This window comes from Phalacrocorax aristotelis, chromosome 3 (assembly GCF_949628215.1).
Source record: "Phalacrocorax aristotelis chromosome 3, bGulAri2.1, whole genome shotgun sequence".
NCBI lineage: Eukaryota > Metazoa > Chordata > Aves > Suliformes > Phalacrocoracidae > Phalacrocorax > Phalacrocorax aristotelis.
In genome coordinates, this window is record NC_134278.1 from 104,696,223 (window position 1) to 104,715,931 (window position 19,709).

Below are 19,709 nucleotides of genomic sequence, written 5' to 3' on the forward strand. Positions count from 1 at the left end.
ATTGTGGTTTCTTATCATATCATATACGTCATGCTCAGAAGGTTTTTGCTTAATTTCTTAGAGTAATTCAGCCTTGCTAAACACGTCATGAAAATGCACAAGCCAGGCACAAAAATCTACCAGCTCCCTATCCCTATTATTATAATGATTCTAATGGAAAAGGTACTCTCATATAAAAACATAATTTACTTATCATTGGCAAATGGATAAGTAGAATTTTGCAAGAATATGGTAACTGGAAAGCTGATCTTATTGTCTAGAAGGGGAAGAGGTAACAGGGGCAGCTTTATGCAAAAGCTGAAATGCTTCTGAAGGTCTGTTTTGTAGTTGGCAACGAATGCCATGATTAAAAATATAATGACAGTTCAAAGCTTTTGTTTGGGAGTTTTAGGTCCTTGAAAAAAGTCGTGCAAGAAAAACATAATCAATAAAAGTGCAAGCCTTGTGCCTTATTGTTTCATGGCCAGTTTGAAAGCAGCATGTTTCTGCAGAATCTAGATCTAGGTTTGCACTGAAAGTTGGTTTAAGGGCTTGAGTGGTAGAACTTTTTCATTCACCATTGTATACATTTTTCTTTTCAGAGAGTATGTCCTGGAAAAAGTGATGTTTTTTCCATCTCACATTGGTCTTTTTTTCTTTTTTAAATTTATATTTTCTTAGGTTTTCTTTTTTGCCCCTTGTTGGCCTTATTTAGTGGGGTGACCATAGAGACATCTACTGGCAAAGGCTGGCAGTGATGCCATTGTATACACATCCTGAGCCCCACTGCTGCAATGTGATTATCCAAAGTTGTCTATTTCTGGCTATAAAGGATAATGTTGGCTAAACCCACTCTTGGATTTTCTCTTTACAAAAAAAAAAAAAAAAAAGCTAGTGAAATGCCTCTATACGGACATCCCCGACTCATGAAAGAAGATGCTTTGTAGTGTTGTGGTTCCTGATGTGTAATAGTTGCAATACCCACATGTAAGCCAAGGATTTTTGGAGTAGTTTGCAATGTACACTGGCTCTGTATTTTGTTGATCCTCTATTCTGGCTCCAAAGGCTAAGCCTTTTAATACTCATTTTTCCCTTTTGAAAGCATTGGTTTTGCAGATTTACTAAATTAGTAATTCATCACTCAGCTATGTTTGTAAATTTTTTCAGTTGCTGGGGTTGAACATGGAATAATTGTTGACAGAAAGCACTGTTAGCAGGAAGCATCTTTTCCAGCTGACGGATTTTCTTTTTGCTGTAATGCACTATGTGCCTATGGAACATAAATATATAAAGCGTGACACACACATTCCAACTGATTTACAAACAAATACTTCGTATGTTGGTATTTTGCTGAATTCAGTGGGGGTTTGTAGGAATTTCTGGGTCCTCAAGCAACTGAATAAAGTGATTTTTAGAAAGCAAATCAATCCATCAATATTACATGGTCCTATTTTGTTTTTCTTGGAGCATATTTAAAATTGTACGTTTGAGGTGTCAAGGTTCAGAAGTCAAGTGCTACATGTGATAAATTAAGCAAAGGTCAGAGGCTATGCAATGCAGTTTCAGAAGATTGTCTACCTCTGCCTCTGCAGCTCATTCATGCTGAAGTGATGCACTATGGGAATTACTACCAAACTCTGCTCTGCAACATCTGCTCTCCCTAAGTGAGTTAGTGCACGTCAGACATCTTTATGTCAGAATATTGCAGTGATGGATGCAGTCTTCAGAAAATGCTGCATAAAAATCTGGTGTGCCGTTCTGGCCATTAAGTGAAATTACTATTTAAATTAATGGCGCTGTCACAGTTTATCTGTGCAAAGAATGAACGCTGATTAGGGTATTAAGTAATTAGCAATTTATCACACTGGAACAAGGTTGATAATAATTAAAGAAGTAATGGTTTACCAAAGAAACTAGAAAGGGAGTCACTTCTTGTTATGTGAGTGAAATCTTGGCTGAAAAATTTAATTCAGTTAAACAAAGATGAGGTTCACAGTGAAAGAATACAGCCTTGTTTGTTTCAATAGAAAAACAGTTCATTATCAAAATTTTAGTTTGCCTGTCAAAAGTCCCTTGGGGCTGTCTGAGTTGCTTACTAGTATTGAATTTAGTAATCTTCTGCATTAATTCTCTACTTAAAATTGGTAGAATCTGAGGACAAATTGGAAAAAGGGTGTAAACAAGGGGTAATATTTACCTCTTGGAGAGCTGGTGATCACAGTTTGATTTCTATGAATGGAACCAGCCCTGAAAGTAGGTAAAGTATGCAAGTAATATCACCATTTTGAGTCATTCCAGTGATTGGAATGAAATGCTCTGAATGCTTTAGCAGGATCATACCTGTAAAGAGTAATTTTCATTATGTATGACTTCCTGAGAGAGATTTGCTGCAATAATGGCAGTGAGAAAAGTGTCTGCTCTTGCATGTGGTTTAAATGTCTACATACTACAGAAATTATGTCAAATACAAATTACTTTGTAGATGTCCCAGTATATCACAGCCCTGGTTTTTTTGTGATGTCTTTCTAGTTGAATTAGTAATAACATTTATTTCATTGCCAATTATGGAGTGTTTGTAGCATTTAGCTCAGAGTTAAAATTTACCACTCTCTTTAAATGGCGTGGGGTTCAACGCTGGTATTTCAGAGTTGCAGAATGATTCATGTGACTATTTGGAAGGTTACAGTGGTTATGATGAGCTTTTAGTTTTAATACAAAATTATTAAAAATAGAAGAAAGACTGTGGAATTAACTTTGGCAGCTTATCAATTCCACTACAGGAATGCAAGTTATATTTAGATATTAACTTCCTAAAGAGTAATTCTCTGTATCAGATGACTGAAGCTTCACTGTGGGTATTTGGCAAGTCACCCATTCAGTCATACGTACCTAGTATGAACCCCCACTTTAAAACATAAAATATAATGTGAAACATTCTGGAATGCTAAGATGCACTGTTGGAAGCCTGCCCATGTAAGGGGAATGAATGAGACCTGACTGGAAGGTGCATGGAGAAGCTTTCTCAATTTCTACATTCTACAAGAAATTTTCATCAACAGTCTGTCTTCGTCCAGCTGTTCAGAGTACTTTGGTATGGCCTTTCATAGCAAAGGTTCTTACAAAACTTCAGCAATGGTTAAGCGGATTGTAGGGGATCCCTGTTTCTTCCTCTAATTCTTGACTGTTTTCAGCAGGTCTAGAAGTCAGGACACTTACTTCAGTCACCTCACGTTCGCCTTGAATCTCACTTTAGCTAAATCCGTGTAATTCCAGCTGCGGGTGGTTTTATGCCAAGCTTTGTTGCATTTTGAGCTTTCTCCTTTCTTTATCTATTTCTTTGTTTACTTATGTTTCATATTCAGATACATTTTTTTCGTTTCAGGGATGTTCTGTTGTGGGCAGGAATACGTGAATATGTCAGATACCATATGCTGCTCAGGTTCCAGTGGTGAGTTCCTAGCACATGTTAGAAAGAATGACCAAGTGCCAGTAAAATGCTGTGAGACTGAACTTATTCCAAAGAGCGAAGAATGCTGTAATGGAGTTGGATATAATCCTTTGAAATATGTTTGCTCTGACAAGATTTCAGCTGGAATGATGATGAAGGTAATTGATAGAAAATCTCTCAGTAGCTCTGATTTGACGATGGAAAGAGAAATACACTGTTCATAACTATTTTTCTAAAATAGGAATATAAAAACTCTTGTGTGCATTATTCATTTTCACATTACATCCATATTAATACCGAATGAGTTCACCATGATTGATGTTATTGCAATGAATTCTAAAGGAATTAATAATGATTAGCTGCCTCTGTGAAGTGTTGCCCAGCACTTCAGATTAGTACAGTGGCTAAAAGCTGGCATACTAACGAGACTGGCATGTATAGCCCGCTTCCGCTCTGTGACCACAGTTCCTGATGATGTTCCTTAAGTAGAAATTGTAACTTAAGTGGCCAGTTCTGAAGTATAAAAACGCTATTACATTTCAATTTGGGCAAGCAGTATGACATAAATTCCCCAACCTCCTAAAAATATAAATAAAAATAAATTGATTGATATTTTCTTGATGGACTTAATCCTGATCCTATAGAAAACCAATGGCAATTTTGGCATAAGTTTCAGCAGTACTAGGATAGGTCCTTATATCACTTTTAGCAACAATGAGGATATTATATTTTTGGTGCCTTTCGTGCTTAATGAATTACTTTCACTTTGTTTTAATATAAGAATAAACAAAGCACCATAAAGGCTGATCCCATCTTTTCTAAGAGTGACCAGTGACTATAGGTGTCAGCATGAGTCAATCTGGCCAAATTTTCAAAGCTGCAAAGTCTTGCAACTCTGGTTGAGTTTGATAGAAAGCTTCAAGAATTACCGTCTTGATGTTGTACGTAAGCTGTAAAAATAGTGTAAACTGTTTTTACAATTTTTGTTTAAGAAATTGAACATTTCAAAGGATGAAGCCCTTGTTTATATATGTATATTCCTTTATATAAATATAAATATATATGTTTGTATTTATATTTAGAGAGAGAGGGAGAAAATGGGTAAGAGAGAAAGAAAGAGGGTTGGATGTTTTGAATTCTACATGGAAATCAGGTAGCTATTGCGGAATTTATCACTAAACTAAAAAGAAAAACAGACCCCATCCTACCACATACAGGTGTTCCTGTATCCTTTTCTTTCATCTACTAAGTTAATACACAAATATTTCTTCCGTCTTCAACTTTTCATGTCAAGGTTTTCATGTCATTTCATTTTCAGACTGAATAATTTTCTCCTAGAGAAAATCCAAGTGTTGTGATGAGTCAGCTACAGTTCCTCAAGGCATTGTATTAGTAGTTCACGCAAGGCAAAAAATGGCTGAGAATAGGTTAATGAATTCTGGTAGATAACGTGCTAGATCCATGCCTTAGGTATAATGTATAAACAAAGGAAACGCTTTGTATTTCCCTTACCCACAGTGGAAAAGAGATAGCAGTGCTGACTTTCTGTTATGTACAGATTTACTAATATTAAAAGGACTGATATACTGAGATACATTCTGGAGCTCCTTTTATGTGAATCCAACCCATCTATATTCTACATCTTATACTCATATCTATCACAATGTAATTTTTGTGGAAGTGCCAAGTTTGGGAAATTAAATCAGCTGAAGTTCATAATCAGCTAACAAAATAATTTCAATAGGTGGATTGAGGAAGTACTAGATATAATCTGTTTGTTTTTCCTTCTAGAGTTTGTAGCCTAATGGGCAGATATATTTGTAGTAAATATTGTAGTACCTTTCTTCCTGCAACAACCTATATTTTATGACAATTGTTGCTCTCTAGCTTAGGGTTTAGCAAAAATATTCTTTCATGAATTTTAATGGAAACTTGTGGATGTTCAGTGTGTATTTCTACTTCTGTGAATTGTTCTTTATGGGTTAAATATGATATCTGCATCAACGTTTGCAAAGGTCCTCTTATTGCAGCAAAACTGCTGTTTAGGAGTGATGTGGTAGGGGACACAATTTATATCACCCATGGATAGAGTTCTTAGCCTTGCCAGCTGCCAAGGAATTGCAGAGTCCTCTTGCGTACTTGGCAAGCTCTGTGAGGGGCTGGGAATTTGCTGCTGATTTGCCACAGGATACTGGCCTTTGAGCAGAATATTCAAATTCTCAGATAAAATCCTGTTCTCGTTTGATTATAGACTTCTCTACTTTCGATAAACCCAGCCAGTGATGTTTTCATGCAAAGACCCTACAATCCTTTCTTTTAGAAAGGATTATAAAAGCGTTAAGGACAGAAGACAGTAGGCAAGCCAAAGTCTGAAAGTGTCTCCCATATGCTAGAAATATCAACGTACTCAATATGGTTGCCTGATTTGTATGTTGCATAAAGAGAGAGAAATACTAATGGAAGCATTTGTAAACAAAGGAAGATGTGGTAAATTTGTATGTGCATTCCTTAGGTAAAAGAAGAGTGCAAGGCTAATATCCTTTGCCCTTTATCTATGGAGGGAACAGCACATTGTGGAAAGTGTGACTTTGATCCTAGGGAGAATATCTGTGCATGGATAAAAGGTTCACAGAGTGCTACAGAAAAGGAGATAAAGGAAGGTGTGTGTCCAGCTGAAGAGGAGACTGTCTACATAGGAAGTCCAAACCAGTATTCATTTACAGGTAAGGAAAAGTGGCATATCAGATTGGTGATTTGCTCTGGAGAAAAAAAGATGTCCTGAATGCTATCAAGTATTCCAATTAAATGTGACCAATGATAGAGAAGTAGCATTCTTTAAGAATTAATCTGTGAATGAGGACAGTATCTTCAGGGAAATGAAATAAGTGGCAAGAAATTCAGTGAATACGTAAGGTCTAAACTTGCTTTCACAAAAGTTGGTAGAAGTATTGCTATAGCAGAAAGTGGTCCTGGCTAAATGAACAACTTCCATACCTATATATCTTTGAACACAGAAGTAGTCCCATAGGCACAGAAAACAAAAAAAAGTTATTTTGTGTTTATTTTGTACTTTGATAAGACTGAGATGATTCATATTTAACTTCTTCCAGACATGAACGTCAAACCCTTTATCACATATGAGTACAGAGTGGCTGCTTGGAATAGCTATGGAAGAGGCTTCAGTGAAATTAGCAAAGCTGTCACTAAGCAAGACGTGCCACAGGGTGTAAGTCCACCAAAATGGGCCAAAGTGGATAATCGGGAAGACATGATACTTCTAAACTGGGAGGAACCACTTCAACCAAATGGTATTTATAAATGTGTAAAAAAAGAGTGTCTTCTGTCATTCAGCTGACAGTGTTCCAAAATCACAAAATGTTTCTTAATTAATCACCGGCACTGAAATATATGTATCCCTAAACTCTGCAAGAAGAAATTGCTCTAGGTTGAGATAATTTCACTGCAAATAAGATTAGAATCTGACTTCACAGAAGACAATTTAGTATGTCTCTAAGAAGTGCCCAGAAGCCTCTTCTGGGAAAAGTTATAATAATAATAATTCATAAATGTGATCAGAAAATCATAGTCATGTTACAAAATATTTGGGGATTCGGGGAGGGGGGGAGTGGGTGATATGTTTCTTTCAGGAAATATTGCTTACGATTTTCAACCAGTGAGAAAACTTGGAATAGCTCTCAATAAAAACTGAGAAATGCTGAGATGTTGATGTAGAGGTTGGGGAGAGTAGCTGGTAATTGACATTAGCCGTTTAAACAGGATGGTTGTCTCTTACAGTGGTCACCTAGAGATTTCATTTAATATTTTCTGTGTGCAGGGTAGGTTATTATGGTATACCATCACACAGGATTTCTTGGCTAACAAAAGGGAAAACTTTCTTTTTGCAATAGGTCTTATCATTCACTATATCGTTCTCCGAAATGGAATTGAGCGGTTCAGAGGAACAGAAATGAGCTTCACAGACACAGGTGGTGTCCAGCCATACCAAGAATATTCATACCAGCTGCGAGCCTGCACAGTTGCTGGTTGTACAGACAGCAGCAAGGTTAGTAAATTGGTCTTTATGGAATTGGTGCCAGAACTTTATCAGCCAGTGTGGTAACATAAAAATGCTTTTGGAAAGGTGTAATTTGAAGACATGATGATTATTGAGTAAGCAAGTGAAAAGTATCAATAATCATATTTGGATTCAACTACTGACAGGTGATTATTTGGAACCTAAGGTTGATTCAAGCAAGTGGAAGAAGAAAGCAATATCTCACTCTTGGCAAAGCTGAAATTGCACTGTAGGAGTTGATGTTTGTTAAAAAGAAAGCTGCACATGATAGAATAGCGTAAGGAATATTAAAACACACTTTCTCTAAGCCTTGAAATTAAATCTTTGCTTCTCATTAGGATGTCTATAGCCTCTTCTTCCTTGGTAGTTCCTGGTTTATCTGCTTCAACTCTAGTCTATCAGTTTGTTCAACAACCTTCTTATTTAGAGCCTTCTTCCACTATATTACATGGCTTTCCATGTCTGCACCTGCTTCAGGCTTTCCATTCCCTTTGTGTGCAACCTGCCTCTGCTTCAGTTTTAAGCAAACAGAATCTCTTCCCTCCCTTTGTCATTGCTTCATCTCCTCTTGTATCACTTTGAATCATGGATGCCTTTCACCAGCATTACTTTTTAACAGCTCTAGATTCTATTCTGCAAAGCCGTATTCATCATTTGGAAAAACTATTTCTTAAGTGACCTCTTTTTCACAATAATATCCTTGCCCCTGTGAAAATTAATTTCTAGCACTGTGAGTGTAAGGTCTGTGGGGCAGAGGTAGGGAATAATGACTGTGCTTTTTAATTATAACATCTATGAGACTGAAAAGATGATTTTTTTTTTCCCAGGTGTTTAAATGTTTTTCTTATTGGTGCAAATCTCAACTAAAAATATGCAGTGGGTTGGAGATAGGTGCATAGTCCTCTACTTGCACACAAACCTGTGGTCTGGAAGCTATGTAGGCACAGTTGCTGCAACATCGGCCTGAGCTAAAAAATCCTGCTTATTTCACTTGTCTGTAATTAAGGAGTTTACTGTTGCAAACACTGAAGTCTGCAAGTAGGGACTGATTCCACCAAATGCACTAAGACAATATATTATAGAAGGCACATTTTATATTTACAGCATAATATAAATACTTTATGGTAGTAATAACAGGAAAAGAAAAGTGATTCTCAAAGAGAGAAAGGTCTGACTCCCTTTTTAAACCAGTGTAATTTGGAAATGCCTCTGTAGGAGATGGTAGAGATGTGTCAACAGAAAATTAGCTTGTTCCTTTTTCTTCTCTTTTTGTAGAAAGAGCTTAACAAGTGCAAAGTTATTCTATCTTTCAAAATCTTTCCTTACAAAAATATGGAGTTGCAAATAACTACAATAGAGTTCAGATTGCATGGGATATATTGAGGCTTAGCCCCATGTTTACTGGTGCTTAAAACATATGAAATCAGGCAGTTAAAATGCAGAGACACTGACAAACCATATGGAAGAGAGTTATCAAGAGTTTTCAAGCAATACAGTTTTTGTTGTTTCACCCTGTGCTATACACGGCAGCTAAAACATGGTGAACCTGTTGTGATAAATTGTAGACATAGACTTATGTAATGTATTCAAGGTCAGATTTCATTGTGAAAAAGGAGGAAAAAGTAACTAGTTCTCCAGGCCTTTGGTAATGATATGCCAGGCCAAACAACATTTTAAAACAAAAGTGACATTCTCATTGATCATGGTATCTAGTGTACTATTACATTAAATTGCTGTTTAATTCATATGTCTTCAGGTAGTTGCAGTCACTGTTCAAGGAGTCCCAGAGAGTGTTCAACCACCAGACGTCAGTGCTTTGAACTCAACAGCATTACATTTAAGCTGGATTGCACCCAAGAAACCAAATGGTATCATCAGAGAGTACCGGATCAGTCAAGTAGGAAAAGGACTTATACACACTGACGCTGCAAGCAGAATGCAGCACACAGTATCAGGTAAGGAGGCAGAGCTCTCTGACAGGCTAATGTCCTGTCCTTAAGGTATGAGACAGTATTAACGTACTAAAAATGCTACTTGTCAATCCCTAGTTCCTGCGCACAGTTTAGAATGCTTTAGCATGACTTTACGTTTCTTTTTTTTTCTTTTTTTTTTCCCAATCTCATTTCTGGCTGCTGTTTGTTAAAATTTTAATAGATTTAATTTTAAAATTTTAAAATAAATCTATCCACCTTGATTCAAGGTGCATGCTTGTGGTGTGCTCGAGGTCTCAGATATCTTGTGTAGGCTTGCCATTCCTTCACACAGATTCAACTCTCTCTTTTACCGTCATTAATGTGCAGTAATGCAGTTGAAGTCACTAGTGCTGCTGTGAATGTGTAGCAGTGTACGAGCAAGAAGGATCCAGTATTTTATGCCTGAGATAATAGAAGAGGAAAGGAAGACAGAAAAGGAAAGATCCTGGATTCTGTTTATGGTCTTATATGTTGCTTATAGCCATTTTCTAAACACTTAGTGAAACTTCAGTAGTGTATGTGTACCTGAAAGAAGCTTTAGTCAAGGGATTTTGGGGGAAGATTTGGCTCAGACCTCAAATATATTATTTTCACATATTCATTTTTTAATTATATTTGAATGTTACACTGAAGCAAAATTATTCTTGTATCTATGATTTTTAGGAATTTATTAATGCATTATTTTTTCCTTTTTTTTTCCCCCACCCAATTAGAAAACCTAGGGATTCATATATTACACATATCATATGACAGCCACTCAAAGAGTAGAAGTTGACTTAGGGCATATAAAACCTATAGAGGATATATGGAACTCTCAACCATCCCAGAAAGCATGAGTCCTGAGTCAGAGTAGATCCTTTTGTGCTTTTAAAGAGTTAGTCCTTGCTGTAGTCACTCACAGAGGAGTAAAGGATTGCTGTTCCTCTTGGACAATATCATGCTCAAGTGTGCAATTCATCAACTGTATATTATGCCTCTCTCCATATTCAGTGCTTCTGGTCATGAGATATTAACTAGAGTATGCCAGTTGGTGGTATGTGTTTTAGAATTGCTGTTGTAAGTTTATACTGTAAAGAACACCTACCAAAAAGGAATGATTTATCAAACCCATTTGAAAAATACTTCTCGTGCTCCCACTTCTTTCCCAAAAGGCAGTTATAGCTCCTATAACTGAGATTTTAATGCAAACAATACTGTTTTTTCTTACCAGTTGGAAGGGAGAGGAAATGAAATTACCTTCTGAGAAACAAGGATCTTTTTTCCTTTTGTGTGCCTGTTCCATTAAGCCACTGTCCAATGCTGCCATGTTAAGCCAGGAGTGAAATAAGTGTGATTGTTCCTCCTGACAGTCATAATCAAATCTTGTGCTATTTTCTGCGGGAGCTTCCTTAGGTAATAATGTGGAATTCATGGCAGTGATTTAGCAATGTGGATAATTATTGCTCTCTAAATTAAAAGAATAAGATAAAGCAATCAAATTTATTTCATACATAATCTCAAATGTTTGAACTGTTGTCTTATTCCCTGTGGATGTAGGTTTGATTTTCTCATCTTCTTTCTTTTTTCCTCCCCCCCCCCCCCAAACTGTCCGCTTTTCCCTCAGCAACAACTGAACATTAATGAAGCTGTAGCATTAGTATTTCTTGAGACTTTGAATCTAAGGTCTTGCAAATAACAGACGAGAAGGCTAGCACCTTGCCACTGCACCATTGTCTTGCTGCTTATTTTTAATTACATCAAAGCTTTGGAAACATGATCCTACAAATGCTTTGTGGGAATAGCGGTGAATGTGCTCATCATGTGAAATCCATAAATTGCTTATAATCCTCTCAAGATGTTAAAAAAAGCATTAAGTAATTGAAGACAGGAAGTCCTCAGTTAATTATTTAGAGGTGTTATCAATGCTTTAAGCAAACTGAAGCATTTTCTGCTATCTCACTGAGTTGAATGCCACTGGGACCTAGGGGCAGCAGCCATCATCTTCTCATATTCTCTAATGCAAACAGCACATGGCAGCTTGTCAATAAAAGACCTTTTTATATCATTTATTACTGAACACTTCCACTACCCTGTACAGAACAATTTGGATGACAGTTATGGCATTGTTTCACTTTGTGTTACTACTACTTTACAAATGGGCCTGCTAATGCTTTGCAGTGGGGGCCAGGCAGAGGGTAAGACTGAAGAAAATAATTAGGGGAATTGTAAAAGAAAGCTAAGAGTGCCCTCTTCAGCAGCAGCAGGTGGCTTTATAGCAAAGATTCTTCCCAACTCCTCCTTTTTAGTACACTAAAGATAATATCCAGAGTAAGAGGCTTTATTGAGAATTTGTAGGATCGATCATCTTTAGGTAAAAGCCAAGCAAGTTCACTGATGTTTATTTTAGTAAAAGAAACAACATTAAGAAATACATTATGACTGAATGGTTTGATATTCTTTCATCTGAACGTATTCTCCATTTCAGGGTAGTGAGAACTGAAGAGATACAGAAATGTTGTCACTAGTCAACTATATCTCCATGCAGCACTCATTAGTAATCATTAGTAATATTTATCTATCTAAATGAAAGTCTTGGGGGTGGAGGGCTTGTGTGAGACTGTGGTCAGCAGTCTGAAATCCTCCTGAGTAAAATTCCCATGGAGGGGCCCAGGAGTGTTAGCCTAGGAGTTAATTACTGACCTTGCTGGAGCCATACGCACAAATGGAGACAAACAGCATCAGAAGGAATTGATTTGGCTAATAGAAGAATGCATTCTTAAAAAAAACCAAAAACTGTTTCACATCCTTTTGGCAAATGACAACTGCTACAATAACAAAATAGACTGCTAAGTGTAAAAATAAATAAAAAAAAAAAAATTAAAAAACCCTCAAAATAGTAGACCAAAAAAGAAAAGGAGGGGAGAAGTATCCTCTGGTGAACAATCAAGTAGAGAAATTGGAAAAGCAAAATACTGTTTATGTTTCAAGATTATCTTACTTGCTATTTTTATTATTAATCACATAGATAGATTTGCACAGAGCTTTCCAAAGCATACATAAGACAAGGTGTTTAATGCAAAGCTTTAATAATCTAGATAAAAACCTGCTGTGACTGGTCCACGTATGACTAGAGGTTTCAGGCATCAGAATTTCACCAATAAATTTAGTGAAACCATGTGCTCTTTTTTTAATGCCCATTTTTCTCTTTAAAGTGTAGTTGTAAATGAGTATTGCTTTATTATGCATGTTTCCTTTAAAAGTGAACATGACTCCCTTTAGGGGAATTCAAGTAATTTGTTGCCACAGTAATCTTTTCTATCCTGAAATGTTAAATACTTGGCTTTCCTCCATGCCTTTCCCTCTCTCTAGTCTGCAACTGTCATTTCCTCCCTCCTTACTTTTATATGCAGTGTACAGATGATTTTTCTTCTCCTCCAGTTCATGATTAGGTTACAGCCAGGGCTATCCCTCTGAGTCATCTCTTTATTTTCTCTCCTTCACGTCTTGTTCAATTTGTAAGCAGCCTGCATGTCTTCCATTCAGTATTTTACCTTTCTACATAATTGTTGTGTATTCTTTCTTTCTATTTGTTTGTAATATATTTTACTTAAAATATCTCTGTAATGGCTATAAGTGAGGATTTGTTTATAAACAAAGATCTTGCCCAGGTTTTTTTTCTTGTCACAGAATTGCATTGTTCTTGAATTACAGTTAGGCACATGAGCCACATCAAAAGTACATTATTAAGGTCACAAAGCCAAGCACTTAAAAATTGACCTGTATAATACTTATGAATTGACCTGTAGAATCCTAATTCAGCCTCTTTCACACAAGCAGTCTGCATTACACGGTAGCATAGTCATCTGTACGTAGGGTTACTGCCTCATTCAGTCCACAAGCTGTGTCTCTTCCAGGGAGGAATAACAATAAATAAAGACTCCCATATGTAGGACTGCTATCTCAGCTTTTGCTATGTTTGGTAGGTTTGTTCCTTCTGGCAATCTTGGTGTAGATGGGCCTAATTCTGTGTCTGCCCAGAGATTCAGATATCTCCTTTCTGCTCGGCAGAAGTCAGGGAGGCACAAGCCTTAAGTTTGTATGAACGTGGAGCGCAGCGAGGGAGGCAACGGGGATGGAGCCAACCCAGAGGTATAAGATATGGATCGCTGAGGGGCTGGTGGCATTGGCCACCAAAAGGAAGAAAGGAGAAGGGGCAGTGTCCTGGGAGGACGGCCGAGTGGCAGCACACAGGGCGGCCTTGCTGCTTCAGCGTGCTCCTACATCAGCTCTCTGTCCAGCTACTTCCAGCATCCCCTGGGGCCTTTCCCCAGCCCCGCCCATGGGCCCAGGACACCATTTCAGCACAGCCTGCTCCCCTCAATCCCTGCTCGTAGCTGTGCTGGCCTCCAGCCCTGCCTTGCCCAGCCATGGGCCCTGCCAAGCCGGGGCTGCCCGTGGGCCCATGTCCAGCCCAGCCCCAGAGCATGGGCTGGGGCTGTCCTTGGCCTGCCCCACTTCCCAGCTGGGGTGGTGGGACAGGCCCTGGCAGGTCTCATAAATCCTGTGGGATGCCAGATTAGAAAGCTACAGCGAATGAAGTGTGGGACGACCAGAGGAGAGACGGTCTCTGGCTCCAGGCAGTTGGCTCTTGTCCTGGCTTTGCAGGGCATTCATTTCTGTTCAGGCTGTGGTACTGAGCAAGACACATCTCAAGCTTTCACAGCTTGTCACAACTATGTCGTCTATATTTTCCGGACACCCTTCCTGAGACCTAGGGCCTGAATTACTAATATATATATAAATATATATATATATAAAGTTTTGCATAACACCAGGTATCCTGACAGCCAGGTCCCAGGCATCCCAAATGGCCTCCTGGCAGGTCCAGGGAGGGCTTCATTTCTCAGTCTCTTTGTGTCTGCATCTTGTTTCTGAGCAAGAGAAAAAAATTTCTTTTTCTTTTAATTCTTCTGGTACTGCATTAAACTATGTGGAATGCTCAGCTGGTTGGTGTTAGTAAAACAACTGTACACTCTAGGGCTAGGCACTGCAAAAAAGTGTCGAATTACATACAATTAGGCAGGCCAGAGACCCCATGCTGGAGGGGATTTTACATAGGGCTGTGCCACAGAGCCTGGATAGAAAGGGGGTCAGTTCATATTGTACAATGTCCAAACGCTGGAATTTTCCTAGTTTACAAGTGTTCAGTTTTGCAATCTTAATATTTTCACAGAGTTTTTGAGTATAATTTGCTTGCTGTTGTTGTACTCTTTGTCCCCTTCTATTCAGGAACAGGAACTTCTTTTTTAATGTATTATGAAGTGTTAACAAGAGGGTCCTTGAAAACATATGAGAGAGAGGTTTTCAGTGTTTGAGCCTGGTAATATAATTTTTAAGATCAACTTTGAGAAATATTCCAAAGAGTATTTTAGCAAAGACCTGCAACCTGGTCTGGAGCATGCTCTGTGAGGCAGTCTGATCTGCAGTTAAAGCTGAGCTTTGAGGTGTTCAAGACAAGCTCAGAGGTCTGCATCTTTAACGATTTAACTATAAGAAGCCTTTAATGGGTGTGCAGAAATGGCTATTTTAAAAGCTTAGTATCTTAGCCAAAATTTGGATACAATTTTACGAGAAGTCCTAAAGTCAAATTCTTAAGCTGCAGGCAACTTGATGTCAAATCTGAGGTCATTGAGACACAGCACAAGGATGTTTGAAAATTTCCAAGGGAAGGTCAAAGCAATATATTATCTTTTAGTCCCATTCAAGGATGTCCAGCATAGAAGGTGTGAGCTGAAAAAATAGTTTTTAAAAAATTACAATAACTAAAATGAATATCTTGTAATGGGCAAGGCTTGGTTGTCAGTCCTGCTTCTAACTGCTTTACAGCATTTATAGTAAAATCTTGCAACAAATAGGAAAAAATAGGGATAAAAACTGAACAAACAGATGTTGGGAAGGGGACAAGAATGGAGTATCTTTGGTCTTGTTTGCAATACAGTAGAAGATTTAATGTTCAAGTAAGGGAGTATTTAATTATCTTTTCTTTTTGATGTAAATATATTTGTAATAAATTTTCAAAACATTACAGGCTCTTCAGCTTTTAAAGTCCAAAACTGTAAGCGATTACACTTTCGGGTGCTTATCTGTTGGAAACCTTTGAACTTCTATGGCCATTACTAGTGATGGTGATTATGTCTGTGCCGAGAATTCTTAGGTACCTTCCAGTTAATTTTTAACCATTTTGTACAGGCAGAAGCATAGGTTAAAAAAAAAACAAACAGCAAAACACACCTTAGAGACTGGGTAAATTTTCAGATGGTAATTTGGGCTGAGATCTGGAATGTTGTTACTACGCTAGAAGTGCCATCTAAGTTAATTGGCTTGAAGCTAATTCAGATATGTCTATATGAGAGGCATCCATAGATCCATTGCATCATAGACACACATTCAGTCAGAATCATTTTGTTAGGTCTTTTAAACTAGTAGAGGATATATATCTAAATTAGCAAGAATTCACCATTTCAATGTTATTCAGATGTAAGACTAGAATGGTTCATATTTTATGTTTGCCAAAAATACTGAAAGTTAACTTTAAGTCCAGTAACTTTCTATGTAGTGATACAATTCTTGGGATGCCCAATGTCACTATCTCAGTCTAACCTCTGTTTGCTCTTTCTAGGTCTGCAGCCATACACTAATTACAGCTTCATGCTTACTGCATGTACATCTGCTGGGTGCACTTCTAGCCAACCACTTTCAGGTCAAACTTTACAAGCTGCTCCTCAAGGTAAGGGAAAAAGACATTCTTAGAGAACTGAAAAGAGGTGGTCATATGGACTTGTATTTTCTGATGGTTTAACAAGGTGCAAAACTCCACTATTATCCATCAAGATATATATATAAATTTACACAAGGGATTCTGGCTCTCTTAGAATATTTGTATCTTAACACACTCTTTATACTGACTACATGGCACTGCATTTCTATTTTCTTTTTGTGACAATTTCCCCAAGTTCATCTTTAAGTTAGCGAGGTTAGAATTAGCAGATGTGTATTTTTTAACACACAAATAAATACTCAGAGACAACTGGGCATATAAAGGCTGCAGCCTTTGGCTTTACTCTCCATTAATCTGTACCTTGTCTAGTTGGTTGCATTTGATATAGGATAAATACAGAAACTGTGTTAAATTCTGTCATTCTCTCTGGCAATGTTCTATGCTTTCATTCCATTGCTGAAAGCAACAGCACTAACTGTGGGAAAGGGAAAAAAACCCTTTATGTTTCTGTCATAAAATGACAGCAGTGTCATTGTGATGTTAATAGGGGTATGGCCAAAACCTCATCATATCATAGTCAGCTCAACAGAAGTGGAAATCTACTGGAGTGAACCAGAGAAACCCAACGGACTCATTACTCAATATCGATTATTTCGTGATGGAGAACAGATTTTCCTGGGTGGCAGTCCAGACCTGAGTTTCACAGATGTTAACCTGCAGCCTAACAATAGGTAAGGCATGTGAAAGAGCTCTGGTAATATGTGAGAGGTATTCAAAATATATGTATGTGTATATATTTGTGAAATGTACAAAATATAAATTACTTTCTACAAAAGAAAAATCTCTTACAATTTTACTTAAATACTGAAAAATTGGTAGAGCACTTTTAGGAGGCTTCCAAACGTTGGAAAGCCTTAATTAAAGGTCTTATCTTTTTTTCCTTTTCTCAGCATAGGTCATTCTGATTCAAGGAAGGAGGTGCTTTTTTTTCCTTGGGTGGTTCTTGGTGGAGCATCGGTTGTTTTTTCTGTTTCTGTGCATATTGAACATACTGGCTCAAAAGTAGCAGCTGCTGATATTTTTATAGAGGCCATTCTGAAATTGGTTTTGACACTTTTGAGTCAATACTCTCTCTCTTACGTAAGCTACTGTGAATTTTAGTATTTAAATTATTATTATTACGATAAGTAAAGAGTTACTTGTCTCACATTAAGAAAACTCAAAGGTGAAGGGCTTGACTAATGCAGTATTTATCGAACTCTGTATAGTCTATTCACTTGAAATTGGAGAAATTGGAAATATTCTATTACTGATATGCCTAAAGCTTCTAAACACTGTGTCTTTTTTGTGTTTGTGCAGATATGTTTACCAGCTGGAAGCCAGCACTTGGGGCGGCAGCAACACTAGTGATAAATATGTTATACAAACACCAGTAGGAACACCAGAGAAAATTCATGTCCCATATAATGTCACAGTAATTGATGCATATTCTATATTTCTAGCTTGGGATGTGCCAGGTAAAAATGTATTTCTATGTAGTACGTCATAGCAAAACGAAAGGATGGAAAAATGAGTACATTCAGGCAGGCAGCTGATATTTTTATTCTTTGCATTTGGTTTTAGTGTTTGTGTGATTTAAATAACCAGTGTATAAAGCTGCTGTTTCCTAGAGACATATTATTTTAATAATATTGACCTGTATACTTGACATGGGTATTGTGAGGATTAGCTGACCAAAAATCCGCATGTTAATTTGATATTGTAAACTATTACTGAGTGCAAGTATTAAGAAAAAAAAAAAACAGTTACACTGAAAATAAGTTCCCCTTTCTGTTCAGACTAACTCGAGTGATCGACAGGGAAACCTACCAACCTTTTGGGTTGGTAGTGCCTTGATAGCTATCCTGGGAATTAAAATGTCCAGTTGTTCTTCAGGTATGCAATGTTGAGCTCCTTTAACAAATGGTGTAAGAGTGCGACATGGAGATCCTGTGCTATCTTTGACCCGACTGAGTAAATTTTATTCTCTGGAGCACTATAGTGTTATGTGTGGATGTTACCTTGCAGGAGAGTGGATCAGCAAATGCCTAGAAATATTCTTCCCCTTGTTACTCTTCTCCTGAACATTGTCTTGGCCTGCTACAGAGGTAGACTAAGAAGGAATAAATGAATAATAGCATCTTCTTATATGACTGTGCTCTGTTTCAATAATATAGATCATAGCTTAAGTGATTGGTGTACTTTGCTGATATTACAAAAATGATATGCTGTAGTTATTGTGGGACAATGAGAGCATTGTAAATAAAAAATTTTCTGTCTAGTGTAGCTCATCTCCAGCAAGGTGTTTTACAGTTTCTCGATATTGGTTTTTTTCAGTTAAAATGAGGTCAATTTTTTTAGAAACTTCAGATGTTTGCATATTGCAATAACAACAATAAGTTCTTGATGTCTCCTCTTCCTAATTATTTAAGATGTTCTTTCCCTGTGTAGCAGTCACAGTAGAGTCAATTGGCATTAAAAATAAAGCCACCTAGAAAAAGTATTTTGCCTTCAAGGCTGGGATCACAAGTATTGTGGCAGTGCTTAGCAGCATTCACCCTACCCATTTAAGCAATGATTAATAAATCTATAATACCCTGAGCTGTCAATCTTTTAGTTTTCAGAAGCACAAAATCCATTATAGAAGTGCTATAATATATGAAAAAGATTAAAATCTTAAATTAAACTTTTCCCCCTACTGCCTGAAAGGATTTAGAACCTAGCAGAAGGCAGGTGAATTCGAATGGCATACAATCTACAGTTAGTTTTATTGGAAAGTGACTCATGCTGTATTATAGTTTTGTTAATAAATATAATTTAAGGCACCAAATATTCAGCAACATTATAAATAGATTTAAAACATAAGAATATACTGGAATAGTGTAGGCTTGTGAAGAGTAGGGTGTTTCTCTGAAAAGCTTTGTCCTTGCTGGTCTAGACCTTTTCTTTTCCAGCTGCTTGAATTCCTGTTACTCACAGTAGGTTACAGGAGCATCAGGATCTATGTAGTACATTTGGTTATGTTGCAGTTAATATTGTGCATACAAAGGTTCATGTGTTCCTGAAGCCACATGATCAGAGGAGTGTGGAAGAGGCTGGAAATCATGGCACTCCAGAGGATTCGGGGTCGATGTGTCCACACAGCTGTAGGAATCATTCTCCTCAGTCAGGGGAAGGCACATTTCCTTCTTCCCAGGTGCTGGGATGCACCTCGAACACTTATCTCACTTTTGTGGATATTTTGTGACTCAGACCCTTCGTCTCTGTCTTCTCATTGTGGGGCCAATTATTTAAGTTTTTAAGGATGAATAAGGGCGTAGATTCCTCCAAATTCTACCCTTGGGAAGACAGGAAAGCAAAACTTGCTGTTCCTTTTATTATAGCACCTCAGGGCCACTAGCTGATCTCACAGGAATGGGGAGTACCAACAGCAGAGAA

General features: G+C 37.5%; 1 protein-coding gene across 1 annotated transcript in view; it reads left to right on the forward strand.

Moving 5' to 3' along the window:
• Positions 1 to 19,709, forward strand: part of USH2A (usherin) — a 391,200-nt gene that overhangs the window by 303,268 nt on the left and 68,223 nt on the right. Inside the window, exons 50-57 of the mRNA XM_075088896.1 lie at positions 3,362 to 3,585; positions 5,940 to 6,150; positions 6,538 to 6,735; positions 7,336 to 7,490; positions 9,259 to 9,457; positions 16,134 to 16,241; positions 16,780 to 16,963; positions 17,592 to 17,749. Coding sequence (XP_074944997.1) covers positions 3,362 to 3,585; positions 5,940 to 6,150; positions 6,538 to 6,735; positions 7,336 to 7,490; positions 9,259 to 9,457; positions 16,134 to 16,241; positions 16,780 to 16,963; positions 17,592 to 17,749 — 1,437 coding nt within the window. The remainder of the gene's footprint in view (positions 1 to 3,361; positions 3,586 to 5,939; positions 6,151 to 6,537; positions 6,736 to 7,335; positions 7,491 to 9,258; positions 9,458 to 16,133; positions 16,242 to 16,779; positions 16,964 to 17,591; positions 17,750 to 19,709) is intronic.